This window comes from Typopeltis vanoorti, chromosome 5 (assembly GCF_054136105.1).
Source record: "Typopeltis vanoorti isolate ZY-2024b chromosome 5, IOZ_Tvanoo_1.0, whole genome shotgun sequence".
Taxonomy (NCBI): domain Eukaryota; kingdom Metazoa; phylum Arthropoda; class Arachnida; order Uropygi; family Thelyphonidae; genus Typopeltis; species Typopeltis vanoorti.
The window spans coordinates 3,879,061-3,899,517 of record NC_143553.1 but is presented as its reverse complement, the minus strand read 5'-3'; the positions used below and the strand labels follow the sequence as shown (position 1 = coordinate 3,899,517).

At 38.4% G+C, this 20,457-nt stretch overlaps 1 protein-coding gene across 3 annotated transcripts in view; it reads right to left on the bottom strand.

Annotated features, from left to right (window-relative positions):
• Positions 1–20,457, bottom strand: part of LOC150106194 (LIM domain-binding protein 2-like) — a 607,136-nt gene that overhangs the window by 511,429 nt on the left and 75,250 nt on the right. For all 3 annotated transcript variants that reach the window (XR_016548352.1, XM_090393030.1, XM_090393031.1), the window contains exon 2: positions 10,528–10,936. Coding sequence is in view for 2 of the 3 variants with exons in the window: in XM_090393030.1 (XP_090249156.1) it covers positions 10,528–10,916 (389 nt within the window). In the remaining variant the exon portion in view is untranslated. The remainder of the gene's footprint in view (positions 1–10,527; positions 10,937–20,457) is intronic.

Genomic DNA, 20,457 nt, shown 5'->3' with positions numbered 1-20,457 from the left:
AAAAGTACCCATTTTCTGAAATTTTAGTTGGAAATTCAAGCTGTGTCACGTGAACAAAACGTTTCCTTGAAAATTAAGACCGTTGTTAATTAGTTTTCATAAGGTTGTTGCTTTCTTCTTCCCCTCTCGTCGCATATTCCCTTGTGAGCCCTAAACTGAAGTCGGGATCCTCCATTTAGTCTACTAAAGTGTCAGTTCCAAGGATATTTTCTCCCAAATACCCCAGTTTTTTGATCTTCTCTCTCCCCCCCTAATTCCCACCCATCACAAACAATTGATATTTAAGTTCCTCAACCACCATTGGTGTATTTTAATACGAATCAATGCTGTAAAGTTCTATACTGCTCTACACTTACTTCCGTTGGTGGACTAAATAATTTAGGTTACATAATCAGAGAGCCCTGCTATAGAGACAAACCTAGATCTCGACAGGAAACTGTCGAGATCTAGGTTTGGAAACTGTCGCTCACCTGTCGACATTGATAAAAATACTGGCTGTACTGGCTGTGGGTTGAACTCATTGCTTGTTATTTGGACATTAGGTTCGCTTCCCACTCGGCAAACTAGATCCCGAGATGCATGGGATTAATATATATATATATATATATATACACATGCATTTTTATTGAAAAAAATTGATCGCACAGCTGAATTCTTGCTTATCTCGTGATTAAAAGTTATAGAACCTGACGTTAACAGAAAACTCACGTAGTTTTCTGTTTGGCATTCTTTTATGCACGTTTAATCATCAAATAAACAAGAGGCCAGTGACAATAGGCAAAAAAGAAATGCACTTAATGTTGGGTTTTTATGCACTATATAAGTGGCGTTATTGATTTTAATCCCATATTTCAGATTCAGAGACTGACAGCGAAGGTGCAGATTGAAATTTTACTTTGCAAAATCTTTCCATCTTTGTAAACTTATTAAAATTGTCATAAATCCCCTCCCCCCCACTACCTTAGAAAACTAGTAGATGATTTTCATTGTCTGGTGCCACTCCCACCACCTTGTAGAATGGAAGCCTAAATTTAGTGGAAGAATTGTTTCTATGCCTCTGGAAGCCGCCTAATTAATCAGTGAACACCAATATGAATTCCACTACTTGATCTTCGCCAACCATAACCATCAAAAGCATGGAGAGTTTGCATAAACGTGCTTGGTCGTCCTTGACATTCGTAGGGTGTTTGATCGTATCTGGAATAGAGGCTTATTTACCAAGCTATCCCACCTTATGATCTACGATCTGCTCTTTGTAATTCAGCATGTATCATGGGGATGGGTCTCTCTCTGTCTCTAGATTTTGCACCAGTGCTGGAGTACTCGGGAACTTTTTCACACGCCTTGTATTTAAAACCTTTCACTGACTTGAAATTCTACCTCTAGTTTTCTTGATTATCCGCTGTAACCTTCTTCCTGCTATGGACCGTAACCTCAGCTATTCAAAACACACATCACTAGCCCCCACCCCCCCTCCAGCTCTTCTTAGCCACTCAACAATATACGGAACTAATATACTATAGTTTTGCAATTTCTAGTAACGTAACTGGAACTAATTAAACCCCCGATTCCTGTTCTTGATATCTCTCCCCTGGATAATCCTCAGATCTCCAGATATGTGCATTATGAAAGTTCTCTCAAGAACAGATTTACTTTGTCAGGTTGACTTCCGCTTTGTAGCTTTTCCTAACAAAAATGCATCACAAACATAGTCTCAAAGATCTCGTGTCCTTTTCTGCTCAAAACTGCATACAAATCCCATCCCCCCCCCCCAAAAAAAAATTTAGACTGTTTTCTCACATTTAGGATGATGCCCCAAAAATCTCCCTTAAAATGCTTGATGCGATGAAGAGGGAAGCAGCCCAGTTAACTGGCGGCCACTCTCTCCCAGAATCACTCTAATCGCTATGCTGCACATTCTGTTTATGCCTCTTCCGATGTTATATTTAAATATTGAATTAAGCATGTACTATCGACCACATAAATTGTTTCTAACGCTTCGATTAAATTTGAATTCTGTTAACAAGATTAATTATAAAAAGAGTGGGATAACTCGCAAACATATTAATCCTCATCTGATCAGGATATTGAGGTATTTTCCCATCTGGAATAACATCTTAGCTGCTGTGGATTGTTTCGAATAAGTGCTTTTGCCCCTCGAGTACTAGAAGCCTGTCGTCAAGATTGTCTGCTTCAAATATCGGACTTGATAGCATTTAATAAAAGGCGTCTTTTTGGGGCGTACGACCAGCTGTGATTCACAGTGTGTGCTCAATAGTTGAAAGGAACTACCAGTAAATAAATTGTGCAACCGCTTTCTTTATATGTCATTCGATATGTAAATAGTCGACTCAGTTCCGTTTCACGTACGCCTGAAGTATCCCTCTCTCTTTAATAGCTTCGCCTATTACCTTGCTTGGAATGGACACATTTCAGTTGGAATATGGTCACTCGGCTTCGGTGGATAGACGAAGTCGAGAAGCAATCTCAGTGAGAGCTTTCAGCTAAATAAAATGGAGAAAAGGGAGGGAGAGGGCCGTGGAGGATTACTGCGTTATTTTCCAACGCAGTGCTTTTTTGAATCAAAGTAAGCAATTGCGGCATTATGTTTCTCTCTCTCTCGGATTGAAATATAGTCGTCGCCTGGAGCCATAAGACAGTTGCTTCTTCTTACCGATGCGCGCTCTTTTCTCGTCTCCGTTCTTACTTACATTTACGAATATGAAAGCCTGGTCTGTGAACATAAACGAATTCCTAATCACAATTCGATTTTAATTCGAATTCCATAAATTTAATGCAGACTTTACTGTTTGAACTTACCTTATTGAAAAATGGTGTTTAAAAGTTTGAGCTGCGGATACGTAAATTATAAGAAAGTCAAAATAATTTTTGAAAACTGTGCAAGAACACTTTCAGAAAACGGCTTTTAAATTCGATCCCTGAATTACAATGTCATATAAAGGACGCGCACTTCACATGATGGAATCATCCAAATTTCTTTGATTTCTCTTTTTTAATAAAACTTCTTAAATAGACATAGATAAGAATGAAAAACAACGGATTGCTTGTGTAAAGAAAACATTTATCAATAGGCTTTTCTCGGATGTCTTCAGCCCGCCGACCAGTTTAAAAGAGTGCACCGAAGCATCTCTGTCGAAAATGCTCCCTATTCTAAATATAACCATGACACTTAAAAAAAAAAAAAAAAAAAGTGTTCTGTTGATTATTTGACCTGAATTAATGGCTTGCATCGTCGGGATGATTACGTGAATCATATGGACAGTCTTCTTATTAAGATTTCGGATCTTCGCATGCCGAAGGATAAAGGGAACTCTATACATAAGTTTTAATTAAGATGTCTTGGTTTTCTTGATAGCAACGAGAGCTGAAATAACAATTCAGCATTTAATATAAAGATAAGATTTATTAAAGATTCGGAGACTTAAATTGGGAGTTGACTCGCTAGGATCATTACACGAAAACCATTTACTGATTATTTGTTGACATCATGTGTTCGAAATCATCAATAAAACCAGATTTCAATTAGACGCTAGCGAGAGGAGGGGGGGGGGGCAGTGCAACTGTTGCTGCCAATATTTATCGAATCACCGATATGGCTCTGATTTAAACTAACATAGGTGTACATAATGCTCATTTGTTCCTTACTTTTTTTTTTTATTTTTGGCAATGTGTGTGTTCAGGTAATCAAAAAAAAAAAAAAAAGGAAGGAAGGGTTCGTTCGTCTTTTCCATTGAATTCGGGAGATGATCTAGAATACGATACTGAATAAAGAGGGAGAGAAAAATAGCTGATCTGGGTACGAAATATATTTTAGCGTGGGAATTGTCGTGTTTGCCTTGATAGGGGCAGCAAAATGACAGTGCTCTGAATTAGCTTCTAACCTAGGTCATATTAGCAGTTCTGTCTCGAATATTTCTACTCGAAATTCAGGAAGATAAAAGGTGATCGACGCAGGCGTTTTGTTTATTTAGTTCTGTTTCATAAAGATATGAACATCATTTGAAGGGATGAAGTATCAACTAAAACCATCGTTTGTGATGTGGTATCCGATGTTGGATTTCCCCTTCTTTGATTATCAGATCATTTCGCATGCATGCATTTTATAGTTCTGTTTGTATTCAGTTATTTTTTTTTCCTGTTCGGCTTATCGCACTCATCTGCAACTTCCGTATCTGGTTCCAGTGATAATATTGACATGATTTTCTTCCATTCTTGTGTAGTCCGCTCCGCAATTTCTCCTTTGCTGCCTTTCTTTGTTTCTTTCTTTTCCCTGCATTCACTGCGAGCAAATAATGAGGTGTTAATGGAAGCGCTCTTTTCAGTATCCTCGCATCTGTTATGCGTCATTACCATTCTCTCTGTAATTATACACTCTGCTATCGATCCGAGTGTTCGCTCTCTCGCTTTTCAGGCCCATTAACATATATTTATGACGGGATTTTTTAATGTTCCAATAAGTAACTCTTAAGAAGGATAGAAGTGTAATTTTTCTCCATTATAATCCCTTTAATGTAGTTCATAGTGGTTCGGGTCTTGTTCTTAAATGCCTTCAGTAGACCTTCACTTCCAAGTCAGCTTCGCAGACAATTTAAATTATCGTAGTTACTTCCTCTCTCTGTCGTTTGGCGTAAAACTAAAACAAGAACGTCTTCCACGCTCGTGCTCCACACATTTATGTTATACAGAATAGGTGATTACAAAGAAAACTTAACTTTGAAGTATGTATCCATGCTTACCAGAATTTACATTTTCTAAGAAAGCTAATAAAATTGATGTCTTCTGTGATGCAATGAAAGTTTTGCTTTGCTAGAAAGGGACCAGGTTCGAATCTTCTCTAGGGAAGGAAGAACTTTTATACGGTCATTTCAACTAGTTTCACTGGAAGTGGCAGGGATTTCCTCCTCCACTGGAGAAAGACAGCTCATTGTCTAAAAAGGCAACTTGTTTAAGCGATTTTGTTTCCAAAATGTTCAATTTTTTTATGCAACTTCCGCACACGAGAGGTTGGAAACCTGTAGTACATTATTACCGTAGGAGATTTAAGAATTTTTTCGTTTATTCTTTAGATAATCCTGGAATCCCTACTCTGGAAACCAAACATGGAAGTATTTCAAGCCACTTCAGCCTCTGAGAAGTGGTATTTTTCCAATCCCTTTCAGTTATGCCTCCTTATTTGACAATAGTTTATTTTTCCATCTTCGTTTCTTGGGCGAGTAACTAGATGCAAGGAAAATCTTCTTGTGTGTCCCTTTATTTTCGAAAAACTGAATACTCGGCCACAAGAGAATGTCCTTAAAAATCAGAATGAAAACCTGTTCATTTCGATTGCTAATATAAGCATATGCAAGAGCAATGAACGGCTTAAGCCTACGGGAATATTAAGGGTTAAGAGTTGGTTGGGTTGTTCAGCTCATTCTTTAGGGGGGGGGGGGGAGAGTTCAGATTTATTGGGCTATGCAGACTTGCACAATATTCTATTCATTGAGAATCGGAATGGTGTTGGTTAAACGGAGAAACCTAATTATAAGTGTATTTAATGGGAAATTCAATCGGAACTATCGTTTCATGTGTGGTAAGAACGGTCAAAATAACATAAATACCTAAACGAGTAGAAAGGGCTTATGTGTTGGCCGTTTACGTGTTTATTTAACAGTATTAGTTCACAACACATATTAATAAGAAAATAATATGCATTTAACTTGCTGGTATTATATCCAGCGTTTTCAGAGTACGAAAATAATTTGTCATAGTACACGAACAGCAACAATTTGGTATAACTGGTTTTTTTTTTTTTTTTTTTTTTTTTTTTTTTTTTTTAAACCGCTATATTATATATAAATTATAAGAAATCTATAGATGGCGCCAATTAAGATTTGAGTTCCAGTGTCGCCCATTACAATATTCTTAAACTAGTCCCACTCTAGTTGCTGTTCGTGTAGTGTGATTTTCGTGCTCGGAAGATGCAATACCAGCAAGTAAGTCTAATTTTAAAAAATATTCATCTGTGTCGTGAATTAATAAAATTGACACGAATGCCGAGTGACCATCGGCTAGATTTCGAACCAAGATTAGTCGAACATTTTCTTAACCACTTCCTAGTTTTGTAAAGAACAAATCTCCGGGAGGAAAATGCCCCCCTTAATCATATTTTTCTGATTCCTCGCTTTCCCAGTGACAAACTCCAGGCCTACAGAAGTGGATCCCCCCAAGAAATGTTATGTAATTTCTGACTAGCTGGAGACCACAACGAGGAGATACAAACATTTCCTTCTTTTCAGAGCAGAATACTGTTTTTAAGAGAATAAACACGACCTCATTAAGTTATTCGAATTCAAGGTGGACATAATCCCACCAGATTATTTTATTATATAAACTTGCCTTTTAGAAAATTCTATGGTATTTTATTCTTTTGCTGCTTTTAACAAGTTAACATGGGCCATATGATTTCGACTAGAGGCAGGTCCTTGGTAAAGCTAAATCCTCTGCTTGCAAGTTCCACCATCGTCAATAAGCAACTCCATTGACATTGCATGAATGGTGCATTTGCGGCTATTCGAAAGCGAGTTGTGCAAAATAATCGACTCCTCTTACGACAAATCATTAAGGCTGTGGTTCTTAACCTTATGAAAGTCACGGAACACTTTTGATTATAAGAAAAATTTGGGGAACACCAAAAGCATGAGGGTAATAAAACTAATAAACATATGCATGGACTTCCCTTTTATAAAAATGGAACTCATTTTAAAGCGATACTTGAGCTGGTCGGCTTTTGCAGATTTCAGCAGTATCAGGTCTAATATGGGATACCCTCATCTCTTTGTTCTGTCTTTCACGCGTTTTAGTTTTTACATTGGTTAATACTGAGAAACCTCACACAAATACGATGTTGAAAACTTAGCAAAATTTTCAGTGTCTCTCTTGTGGAGAGAGAAGGAGAGGGAGCTGGGTATTCGGCTTGGACGAAAATACAAAATTCCGCACGAGTTATTTCAGAGAATTTCATTTTTAGGGTACGATCCGTTGAGAAGGTAACGAATTGTTCTTCTTGTAACGAAAATTCACAACGCGATGTATCAACTGTGCCCAATGGATTTCGTGCCCAGTCATAATTGTGTGTATTTAAGGAAGGAAAGTAACTTGAAATCTTTTCTTCCAATATTGTTAATTGTTCTGTTATAACGGAAATAATTTCCTCGACATTTCATTCAGAGTAGCCAATTGCACTCAGAATTGTGTAATCTTTCACCGGCGGAAAACTTGTAACCAATTCGGAACACCGGTTAAGAACCACTGCATTAAGGTTATGGATGCAACTAGCCGGTTCGAATATTACCGGTCTGCTATTTTGGTTATAGGAATGACCAGGTTTCAAAAACCGAAGTATCAAATCCAATTATGCAAGCCCACTTTGGAAGAACTATGGGTTTAGAAAGTTTTTCTCCCTTATCTCTTCATGATAACTTATGAATTTTATCTACCAGTTAGTCCTAGAAAATAAAATGATCGTATATATTTAGGAAAAAGTAGTCAGGTACTGAAAACGCAAACGATTGGTGTGTAGTTTGGACTCAGTTTCTTGGCAGATACAGTATTATTTTTATCGGTTGGATTGTTGTTCCTGCTTTTAGTCAAGTAGCCGTTTCTAAACTTCAACCCAACCTCCTAATGACAGAAAACTTATTTAGCAGCCAACACATGCCTCCGTAGAGTTTTGTGTTACTGTGCGAGTTGTAGAAAATAAGGTTTCATGGAATCATGATTTGGATTGCTGTTTCTGCTTTTAGCCAAGTTGCCGCTTCTAAACTGCAATCCAACTTCCTACTCTCTCTCTCTCTCTGCTCGGATCATTGTATATTTGGCCAGAAAATTCCAATTTTACATCAAATGGTTTCGAGGGAAATCTGCACAAACCAGTGTATGAATGTATAGCCGCCTTCCTGAAAAACAAACAGTTATCCCACTTTCAGTAGCAAACTGTGGATCCCCCCCCCCCGCATCCACTGTGCTACCGTTTATCAACTATTGATGACTACTATTAAGACAGTAATTAAAGTGTTTTTATGAGCGAAAAAGTAGGAAAGTGAGAATTATCATTCTGAAACTAGTGTTTCAGATGCAGATTGACTTCGTATTGTCATTAGCAACACAACTGGCTTGGGAAAAAATGTTATAATCAAACAAATCCATATTTCCTGTTTTGCACAAACAGAGGACTTATTTGATAACCACGTGATTCCATCGACTTTTGTGTTACTGTGCAAGCTGTAGAAAATAAGGTGTGGCACATCAAATCATGGTTTGACCTGCAGATGGCTCAGAAAAGGATTCCATGTCCCTGTGTTTTAAATATATCATGTCTCTCCTGTCACCTTTAATTTCATTCCATTAAATCGATGACGAGTTTTAAGACGATAACATCTCGCCACCCTCCTCCACTTCGGTGGGTTTGAGGACAGCGAGTGTCAGTCGTCTTGATTAGTCTCACTCCAGATGATGACCCACTTGAATCTAAGAATTATTTCAGACAAAGTGGCTCTGAATTCGTCATTCTCATCGCTGACAGAACTCAGTGGGTGTGGAAAGGCCAGGCTATTCAGAAAGACAAAGCTAACTGCCTTTCTTATTATTGACTTAGGATGGAAAGCCATTGATAATATTGTACTTATGGAACCACTAATTATGGTCCAGGAAGTCTTTTTCTTGCGTGGAAACGACGTTAACGAAATGGAATTTTGTGACAAGAATTAATGAATGTCAGGAAGATTGATCTCCAAATTGAGTTTAATTTTTTTCAAATGGGCAACATTTACTTCAATATATAAACATTTTTGACCTAATCTTTTGATTGAACTGCACACCGGAATAGTGCTCAGCGATTATGACGTGAAAGCAGAGTCTGAATTTTATTAATCAGGGATCGTTTTGTTCGCGCGCACTCATGCTGGGATTTCTGAGTATGCAAAAGCATCCAGTTGACAGCATGTTTTTCTCCCTCTGCGCATACTCTTTATAACTTGTTAAAATATCACCAGCAGTTACGTATAGTTGACCCCTATCCTCGCTATCAAAAATTTAGTCCATTTAATATTTGCTAGCCGATTTCAGTTTAGAGCTTACCAAATTCAATTTTACCTAGTTCTTTGGCTTCTGTGTCTTAAGTGGGAATAAAAAGATTATATTTCTGTGGAAAGAAAGCTTGAATACCGAGAGCAAGATTTTCTACGCTTTATTCTAACTTAGCTGGTCTTACACACGCACACACAAAACTGCCAAAGTTCGAATAATTCAGGAAGGTCTCTCATCTGCCGTAATAGCTTCGCAACATTTTTTTTCTCCTGTTACCACACCACCAACTAGCTAATGAACACATCCAGTTAATAGTCGCAACTCATTCTCGTTATGGCCGCAACTGCTTCAGCTTTGATTTTGAACACTTCAACTGAATCCTCGACTGGCTACAAACGTTTCCAATGAGAATCCTTCATAAATTCTGTTAATCGAATCTTTGGCTTTAAACTTGGGTTGTATTACACTGAATAATTGACCGCCTTCAACAGTAGTGATACCGATTCTGCTTCCAAATGAGGCTCTTATCGACACGCAACCATAATGCCTGCAAGGTATTCCTGAGTAGAGTATGCAGATTCAGATGATGTGGAGATTCGGTGAATTCGACAGGTAAGGTCGCCGTCCACTGGCACATTACGAGGTGTTGAATCGTTCGCTCATCACAAGCATCCAATTTCGGTGCTGTTTTTGTCTCGGGGTTTTCGTTTACTCCTCCACTCAAGCATATACATAATCTGAATCTGCCTTTTACATCCTGGAATATGAGTAGTCGGACCTGGTACAGCAGTGAGCGATCCATAAGGCATGTCGTATTGAGATGGATTTGGTGCCTGCATCAGGAAAGTCAAAATTTTCTGTTATGTCAGTGTAGCTAAATGTGCCTCTGTTCTGGAACTCCTGCTTGGAAGGAGGATGCATATCTCCTTCACACAGCATTTCTCGCGTGTTTTTTCGACCATTCGAGTTTGAAGATGTGTAATCTCGTCAAAATGCTTCTGAGAAGTATCCTGACAATGATTCAGACGATGCGTCCTCACTTTAAATCTTATAAAGCCTTCGAATTTATGGCCAAAGGAGGATTTCTCCCGACCGCTTTAACAGACCCCTGTCACTGCACCACACAAAGAAGCACAATGCGAATGGCAATTATGCACAAACAAACATCGTAAAAAATAATATAATTTCCAGACAGCATCTGCTTTGCCTCTTTCAGTGTGATTTATTTCAGAACGGGTGTGTTGAAAAGTGAGGACTTAACATGAAAAAGAGCGAATGGTTTCTAAGTAACATTATAAAAGACATTTTAATAGCATTTTTAACCTTAAATTATCCTTTCATTTAGAAACAATTTAAATGTTTAATTCAACCTATGTGTTGTTCATCATTTAAGGAAAGCTAAGTTTTGTTTATGGTAAAAGAAAGAACCAGAGTACTTACCCATGGTCTATCGGTCGTCCGTCGGGCATGTGGGGAATGTGTCCAGGAATCGGCGACGAGTGTGGAATGCCAGTGGACCCCGGAGGGTGATGAGTCATCGGGCCTGGCATGGGTCGTGAGACAGGTCCTATCTGTGTGCCGTTTACCACAGACGGTGCCTGCCTAGCTCCTGGGTGATGGACGGGTCTCGAAACAGGACAAGATGGGCCTAATCCATCTGGAAAACTAGGCTCGGGGTGGACCGGTTGAATTTTCCCAGAAGCTATGTTCGAAACGGGAGAGTGTTTCCAGCCTGACTGGTCCAGGGTTATTGTAGGCACTCGGCTTGTCAGTGCAGCAGATTTAGTGCTCCGATTTCTTCCATGGTTGTCTTGTTTGACTCCAGTCATTCATATTAATATCAGTAATCCTGTTGAGGAGAGATGATATAGACTTTTAAGAAAAGGCCGGTCGAATTATTTCGTAATTTAAAGACATTTAATTTTTTGTTCGCGATAAAAATGAAATCATCAGAATGATTTTCCACACGGTCGGTCGGACAACCATTTAAGAACAAAATTCGAATATCAGTTGTGCACTTCAGTATGAATTGGTCTTTTTTGAACTCCACATACGCGCACGCTATAAACGTCCCATCTGTTTTATTCTATCATTTGTAAGAAAACAAAATATTTGCTATCAAGTTAAATGTGAAACCTTCGAATTAAACGCGATAATGATTTCAATAAGGTTTTTCACTCCGTGTTTGTCTGCATTTTATGGCTAATTTTCTTAATATTCGCTCCTCTCCGTAATTTCGTAGAGGGAAGTGCATCCTAAGAAAATCGGATTAGAATGACACGACCACAAGCATAAATACAAATGGCTTAAATAAAGAAGCTAACCTAAAAAAAAAATATTCCTCTTACGTAGACAATGTTGAATATTTTAAAAAGTTATATGAATCGAGTGCTAATATTAATTATAGAAATTTATATCAGTATATTTATTCATTGGAGGGAGAAGGCAGACCCTGTATATTAAGGGTCTGACTTCCCCCACCCCCCAAAAAAAGGAAAACCGAGAAATGTCATTACCTTCGGCTACATGAATTTGAAGGCCCTACCTGCGATAGGGGGGGGGGGGAGAGTAACGAACACTGATCGGGCAATTTCGTGAAGTTCTTACGCTGCGGGATGCAAACGCGAGTAGGTCACGTGATAGCTAATCGCAGTTCTGTCTTCTCGTGTTCTGAATTTGTTTTTTTTAGTTTTCAATTTTTTTTAAATTTGTTTTTAGGATTCCTGACTTAAATACGAAACTTTAATGTATTTAATTATATCAAGTTGAATCTTAATTTGCCTAACCAACTTTATTTGCAAGGATTTTTAGTTTGTCACACAAGGAGGAGTATTTCATAGCAAAGAACGTTTAACCCGTTTCAGTGATACTGAATTTAATATTAGTAGTTTAGTTTTAATTTAATAATAAACGCTGATCTCAGTTGTCAATATTAAATATTGATCTCAGCATGATCTCCCTCAAGGGCTCACTTTAGTGAGTACGGGCATGGCAAACCCGAGGTACCTGATGCTGGACCATGCCTTACTTCATGTAATATATATCTGTTATATTATTCTGTAGACTGGTCCCTCCTCTTCTTTCTTTGCTTCTTTCTCCTCTCCTTGCTCCTTCCCCCTGATGCTATTAGAGTATTCGAGGGCTAGGGGTGAGTCTTTCCTATCTTGCTAAGTCATTTCGTCTGATGCAGCCACCGAAGGAGGCAAGCTAGCCTCAATAGGTGCCGGTCCCAAGCCCGGATAAATGCGAGGGTTGATGTCAGGAAGGGCATCCGGTCGTAAAACTTCAGTGCCAACTCAAACTATGATTATGAGTCGAAGAGAAAATGATATAATGGCTAGGGCGTACCCCTTAAGCGACGCGCAGCCACATCGCCCTACAGCTGTGAGAAGTGGACGAGGGCTACCGCATCAAGGGCGGGTGCGGTTAAAGAAGCGAGCCCAGCAGGTGGAGAGGATGTTGCGAGTGGGAACACTGAATGTTGGAAGCATGACTGGAAGGGGAAGAGAGGTGGCAGACATGATGAGGAAGAGGAAGTTGGACATTTTATGTGTGCAGGAGACAAGGTGGAAAGGGGGAAAGGCAAAGGAACTGGGAGATGGATATAAATTGTTCTACTCTGGAGCGAATAACGAGGGAAGAAATGGTGTAGGAATTGTGGTGTGTGGCAGAATGAAGGGTGAAATACTGGACGTGGGTAGAAGGAACGACAGGATCATGCGAATGAAAGTGGGTCTTGGAGAAGAGCGGGTGGTCGTATTATGTGTATATGCCCCGCAAGTTGGTTGTACAGCAGAGGAAAAAGATGATTTCTGGAACGTGTTAGATGAAGAAATGAGGGAATTGGAAGAAAATGAGATGGTGATTGTCGGAGGAGACTTGAACGGGCACATAGGAAGACAGAATAGAGACTATGAAAGGGTGCATGGTGGCCACGGAGTGGGAATGATGAACCAGGAAGGAGAGAGGGTTGTGGACTTTGCAGTAGCATTTGATCTGGCAATTGTGAACTCGTTTTTCTTCAAGAGGGAAGAACATTTGATAACATTTAGAAGTGGTAACAACAGCTCACAAATTGACTACATTTTGACTAGAAGAAAACATCTTAAGGTTGTGACAAATTGTAAGGTAATTCCAACAGATCAGGTAGCACAACAACACCGACTGCTGTGCGCAGACTTTAAATTAAGATCGAAGATAAGAACTTCTGGTTGCCATGGGATGAAGACAATTAAGTGGTTTCGCTTAAAAGAAGAGAGTGTGAGGAATCATTTTAGGGAGAGGGTGTTAGAGAGGATTTCGGATGGACTGGAAAGTGTACAAGATTGGTGGAAACATAATTCAAAAGTAATCCTGAGCTGTGCAATCGAGGTGCTTGGTGAGACATCTGGAAAGATTAGAGAGCAGAAGGAGGGTTGGTGGTGGAATAATAATGTACAAGTGGCAGTGACAGCTAAGAGGAAGGCAAAGCAGAAGTGGGATGAGTCAAGAGTGGAAGAGGACAGAGAGGTGTACAAAGAGAGAAAGCAAGAAGCCAAGAGAGTTGTGGCACAGGCGAAGGCCATGGCATATCAAGATCTGTATGATCAATTAGAAACAAAGGAAGGACAAAGAAAAATTTACCAACTAGCGAAATGTAGAAATAAAGCAGCTAAGGACATCTTACATGTGAGGCAGATCAAAGATGCTGAAGGAAGAGTATTATGGAGGGATGTGGAAATAAGAAACAGATGGAAAATATACTTTGAGGGACTTCTGAATGAGGAAAATGCAAGGACTCACAGAGGAGATGGGCAGCCTTCTGAGGGGATGGTGCAGAACATCAGTAGAATGGAAGTGACGGAGGCTATGAAGAGGATGAGGAATGGAAAAGCGGTGGGCCCCGACAGAATTCCAGTGGAGGCATGGAAGGCACTGGGGGAAGAGGGAATTGACCTGCTGTGGGACCTGTTCATGAAAGTTTGCCAACAGGAAAATATACCCGAGGAATGGAAGGAGAGTACTCTTGTTCCCATCTACAAGGGTAAAGGGGATGCACAAGACTGTAAAAATTACAGAGGAATAAAGTTGATGTCCCACACAATGAAGATCCTAGAAAGGGTTCTTGATGGTAGATTGAGGGAGGAGGTGGAGATTGCAAAGGAACAATTTGGCTTCATGCCTAGAAGATCAACAACAGATGCTATCTTTGGGTTACGACAGATGATGGAAAAATATCGAGAGAAACAAAGGGAGCTACATCTGGTATTTATTGATCTGGAGAAAGCATACGATAGAGTGCCAAGGCAAGAAGTCTGGAGGTGTCTGAGGGAGAAGAAGGTGCCGGAGAAATATGTCAGGTTGGTGCAGGAAATGTACAGAAATGTGAAGACAAGTGTTCGGACCTGTTTGGGACAGACAGAAAGTTTTCAAGTAACAGTTGGCTTGCATCAAGGGTCAGCATTAAGTCCGTTTCTGTTTAATATTGTGATGGAGGTGGTAACAGAGGAGGTGAGAGAAGATGCACCTTGGACAATGTTGTATGCAGATGACATCTTGCTGTGTGTAGATTCAAGAGAAGAAGCGGAAACTAAACTGGAAAGATGGAGAAAAGTACTGGAAGAGAGAGGTATGAGACTGAGCAGAAGTAAGACAGAGTATATGTGTTGCGCAGTGGGCGGTGGCCAGGAGACAGACCTGGAGCTGGAAGGAAATGTCATCAGGAAGGTGAGAGACTTTAGATACTTAGGTTCGACAGTGGAAGAAGATGGAGGAGGTGAGAAGGAAGTGGGATGCAGGATACAAGCAGGTTGGAGGAACTGGAGGGAGATGGCTGGAGTGTTATGTGATAAGAGGGTGCCGATCAATCTGAAAGGCAAAATTTATAGGACAGTAGTGAGGCCAGACTGACATATGCTATAGAAACTGTAGCCCTGAGGAAAAATAACATTAGCAGGATGGAAGTAGCAGAGATGAGAATGCTTAGGTGGATGTGCGGTGTGACCAGAAAGGATCATCTGAGAAATGATTATGTCAGGGGAACAGTGAAAGTTACGAACTTAGGAGCGAAAATACAGGAGGCAAGGTTGAGATGGTTTGGTCATGTGATGAGGAGGGAGGACGAATATGTGGGAAGAAGGGTCATGCAGATGGATGTGCAAGGAAGGCGGAAGCGTGGGCGGCCAAAGAAGAGATGGAGGGAGCTGGTAGAAGAGGACTTGAAGATGAAGAACTTGGATGTGGTGACAGCCCAAGACAGGAAGGTATGGAGGAGACTCATAATAAACAGTGACCCCACTTAAGTGGGAGAAGCTGCAGAAGAAGAAGAAGAAGAAGAAGATCTCAGCATAGAGAGAGAGAGTTAGTCAAGTGACTTTCGCATATAGACCATTAGTGCTATATTTTAATCCGCACAAGGATTTCCTGATTTCTAAAATAAGCCACAATTTCGCATAGCGAGAATTTCGAAGAAATTAGAAATATTTTCTGGGTATTTCTAGGTTTAATAATTGCTTAACACTTCTTTCTTTTATTAATAGGGAGGATATTTTATTTCAAATTTCTGAAATATCCTCCTGATTAAAATGCTTTGTTTTTCACAAATATGCTGAATGTAACTAGTTGGCTTGATGTATTTCATTTAAATGCTCAGCTTGCAATTCTCCACAAGTTAAAAACCTTTATTTATTAATGTTATTGGTTTTACACGGGAAGAATAAAATTTGGGTCTTCCGCGATGAGTCGTTGGACTCCATGGAGGCGCCTTATAATACTAATTTAATGCATAGTTATGTATGCATATATAGTTTTACACGCGAATAATAATTTTTATTCTTATAAAATAACTCATAAATTAATTATAATTAATTTCCCAGTCAAATTTTGCTAGCTTTTATGGGGGACAATATAATAAATTCTCTTCGGTAAAAGGAACGCCAATAACACAACTAATTTCAGTCGAGTGAATATGATCGCTTTAATGCAGAAAAAAGCGACATTTTTGAAAATAATTTCAGAATTAGGCGAGGTTTGCCACGAGTGGGCATTTTTTATTTATTTTTTGCTCTCGGTTTCTAATTCCGTAACAGAATTATTTCACCGTAAAGCACACAATACGAGTACAAATTAGAAATAGATTCTAACTTAGTTATAGTGAAGTTCGTCTCCTTTTATCTAGCAAGTCATCATGACAACGTGTTCGACGATTGTGAGAGGTGAAGTTGAGGGGGGGGGGAGGACGATTTTCCCAAGCTTCCGAACTGAAATGATGCCGTTGAGTCCTTTTAAGGGAAGAAAATTGTTCAATTATTTTAATCTGAAATTCGATTAATTTCAAGTTGGCAGGTAGTAAACTCCGTGCAAGGGACGGGAAATATGATCGGTTCTCATCGAAAAATTATTTGGAAACTAAAAATTTCTTATCGAATTGAAATACCGTATACGTCGGCGTATAAAGACGAGGCCTAAATTTTAGGCTAATGTTGGTTGTATAAGACGACCCCCCAGTTTCTTCTTTCTTGTGTTAATGCAACGTTAGGTAGTATTGTTATATCCGTTATTTTTATAACGATGCATATCCCTTATTATTTTTTTTTGCATAGATTTAGTATTTACGCGAATTACCCTAATTAAGTGATTAGCCCCAATTTTAATTAATTATTAATTTTGCATTTTTTTTTAATTTTAGGATTATTAATTGTTATCATTTAAAATCGTGGAACCAGTAACAAAACGAAGAAAGTACGAAGCTCGATTTAAAATAAGGGTAATTGAAATGCCAAAGCAAACTAATAACTGTGCTGCTGCAAGAAAGTTTGACATAACCGAGAAGATGGTAAGAAAATGGAGGAAGAAAGAAGATATTTAAAAAAAAAAAAAAAATGCCAAAAAAAAAATGTGCGATGAGAATGGATATTCGAACAAAGGCAGAATGGCTATCTTGTTACAAGAAATATGATTAGAGTATATGCACTAAAATGGTCAAGATTGAATCGGGATGAAAGTATAGAATTTCAAGCTACTTCAGGATTGTGTAATCGTTTTATGAACACACAAAATCTGGTAATACGACAAAAAAAAACGAAAATTGCTCAAAACTACCAGCAGATCTTGACCAGAAACTTACCAGTTTCCATAAATTTATTGTTCAGTTGAGACAAGAACATAAATTTCTATTGTGAAATATTGGAAATGTGGATGAAACTCCTATGAGCTTTGATATGATAAGCAATAAGACAGTGGAGTCTAAAGGTAGTAAGAGTGTGCTAGTTCGAAGTACAGCTCATGAAAAAACAAGGTTTGCGGTTGTGTTGTCATGTTTGGCTGATGGAACAAAGTTAAAACCAGTGATCATCTTCAAACGTAAAACTGAACCTAAGATAAACTTTCCTACAGGTGTTTTTGTGCATTTTCACGAAAAAGGATGGAGGAAAATGGTGTGAAATAATGAATAAATAATGTGTGGAACACGCGACCAGGCGATATAATGAAGTTTATTAGTATATCCCATACTAATAAACGCGGTTTATTAGTATGGGATATGTTTCGTAGTCATTTAACTGAGAATGTTAAGTCTTCTAGAAAAAAATACCACAAAAATTGCTGTTATAGCAGTTGGTTTAACTTCTATATTGCAACTAGACGTCTGTTCGAGCAAACTGTTTAAAGATCACGTGCGAGAAGAGTGGAATAATTGGGTGTTGAATGGCGAAAAATCATTTACGAACGGGGGATCTATGCGCGCTGCATCACTCGATATGTTGTGCAATTTTGTGATCAAAGCATGGAATAAAGTAAAAGTAGAGAGCGTAATAAAATCATTTAAAAAGGTTGTATCTCTAATCTTATGGATGGTACGGAAGATGATCTGTTGTGGGATGACGATGAAAACGAAATCGATTCACCGGATTCGAACTGGGATCCATATGATGATCATTTAAACAATGAATCTGAAGAACTATTTTCAACAGATGAAGAAAATTAACATGAAAATTGAGGTTAATAATTATTATTTGTTTTTTAAGACTTACATGTATTGTAATATTTTAAATAAATTTATCTGATTTGTTTATAAACACTGCCTGTTTTCTTATATAACGATGTATTGTAACTACCTAAATGTTCATCCAAGAAATTAAGCTTCCCTTTTTATACTCTCCGTATAAGACGACCCATGATTTCGACGGGTTTTCTGTAGTATTTGACAGTCGTCTTATACGCCAACATATACGGCAATTTATTTTAAAGAGATGCCTTATGTTTTATTTATTTATTTTTACAAATACGCTGCAGGCTTAGATTTCGACGTTGAATCAAAAACGACTTAATTGCATCTAATTGCGAATAAATATAAAACCAGTCACTTTGAGTGTGAGTTACTACAAATTAGAGGCGGCGTTAAGTTTGTGATAACAATCCGGTAGTAACAGTTGGAGGGGGGGGACACCAAAAGTTTGTGTCCCTGATTTAAATTGCACGTGGATAAACTTTCATTATTGAATTTCATTTAAATTCCTCCGTGCATCTGTTTGAATTGGCTTAATTGGGGGGGGGGGTTACACTTTCAGTACAGAATACACACACACAGCATCCAGATTGCTTTGTTATTCTGCAGAAAGTGCAATCTTTGAATTAAAAGCGAACTTTTTCTTAACATCTTTCTAAGCAGAGTTTTGCAGGCAATCATCTGCGCCAGTTTCACTTCTAGACAAAATCCAATTTTAAATGACAATGAGCACTCCGATTCTTGGTTATCGGAAGCTGATGAAGCAATTAGGAAGAGAGAGGGCGAATATGACGAAATCAATTTTAGATGAGGAAACGATGGAGCAGAATGGAAGAGAAAAAGATGAGATGAATAATAAACGAATAAAATGTGCTTGTTAGCTAGATCATCACCGAACGTTATTGCTAATCTTTGCATCGTCCAAACACACGGGGAATAACTGCCTTTTATGAGATTTTCAGTTCATTAGGCGGGTTGTTGAAAAAAAGTAGTTTGTAGCGAGTGCGATGTATTTTATGAACCGGAATTTGAAGAATTAGAGTACTTGCAGCTGGCCCAATTTCATTTCAAGATTTATGACTGCTCGTGCGTTTAGCTTCTTTACAGGTTATTATAATAAGAAAATTTTATGATGAATAAATCGAGTAGTTTATTGGCACTACCCGGTTCTTCTTTTCTGATGATCAGAACTTAATTTGCGCATTTCTTGGCGAAATGAACTTTTTTTTTTTTTTTTTTTCTGCTCAGTTGAATCCGTTGTCGTTTACGCTTTGGACGGACAGATCCTACCGTTTCGTTTCTCCAAATAAATAACGAGAATTATATTAACTGTTGAGCTTCGCAATGGCTTCTCATTTGGACAGTGTCATCGTCGATGTTCTTGCTGGTTAGACAATTTCAATTTTTACTTTCACTTCAAATTAGACAATCCACCTTAATAACAGATGAACACGTGACTCCTAAAGCAGCCATATTTTAACACTCGCCATTTCACTACAGCAAGAAAGAGCCACGCTATGGATGGCATTTTATATTTTTATGTAGGTTTTTTTTTTTTTTTTTTTTTTTGCATCTTCTTGTTTTTCCTCTGCCTAGAACCTGTGCTAGGGAACAGATGGCAACTTTAATAATTGCCATCTGCGCCTCGCTAATGTTTCCTAGTGTGGTCCTAATTACAAAGAGCCCCTAAGAATTTAAGTGTGATGGAATTTCTATTAATTAAACAAGTTTTCGATGTCTCTTGCTTGGAACTGTCTTCGTGGCTACTTTTAATTACGCCCGAGTACGAAGCAACGAGCATATTCAGGGACGAATGATGAATATACATGACTTAATGGGACGAAGCAGCACCGAAAAGAGCTTATAAATGGCAGCAATTTGAGCAAGTTGCAGTCAGTTCCAATTCGAACAAATGTTTCCAAATATTTCTAATGTTGCATTTGATTTTAGGACAACTCGGTAGCATTGTAACAAATGACATCACAAATCTATCAGTTAACAGGCTTTTTGATATCAAAATAATCCGTTTTAATCACTTGTTAATATTTGTGAAATAATGCGTGGTCAACTCGTGATTTCAGAACAATTTTTATGTCGCTGATATTTTTTACTTGGATTCATTGAATAAATTTCGACCCACGTTTTTCATATCTTGAACTGAAAACTTGAAATTTTTAGTTATGAATCCCTTGCGAGCTTTCAGTTTCCATAGCTACGCCCTCACCGGGCAGATTTGTTGATTTGTTATAAATCTGACGACTGTTGAGTAGCAAATGATGAAACGACATTAAAACAATAACTCAGCACTGAATGGACAGGATTTGATTATATTTAGTATTTAGGACCTTTATTAAAATTTTGTTTATCTAAATTTTAGTTTAAATAGA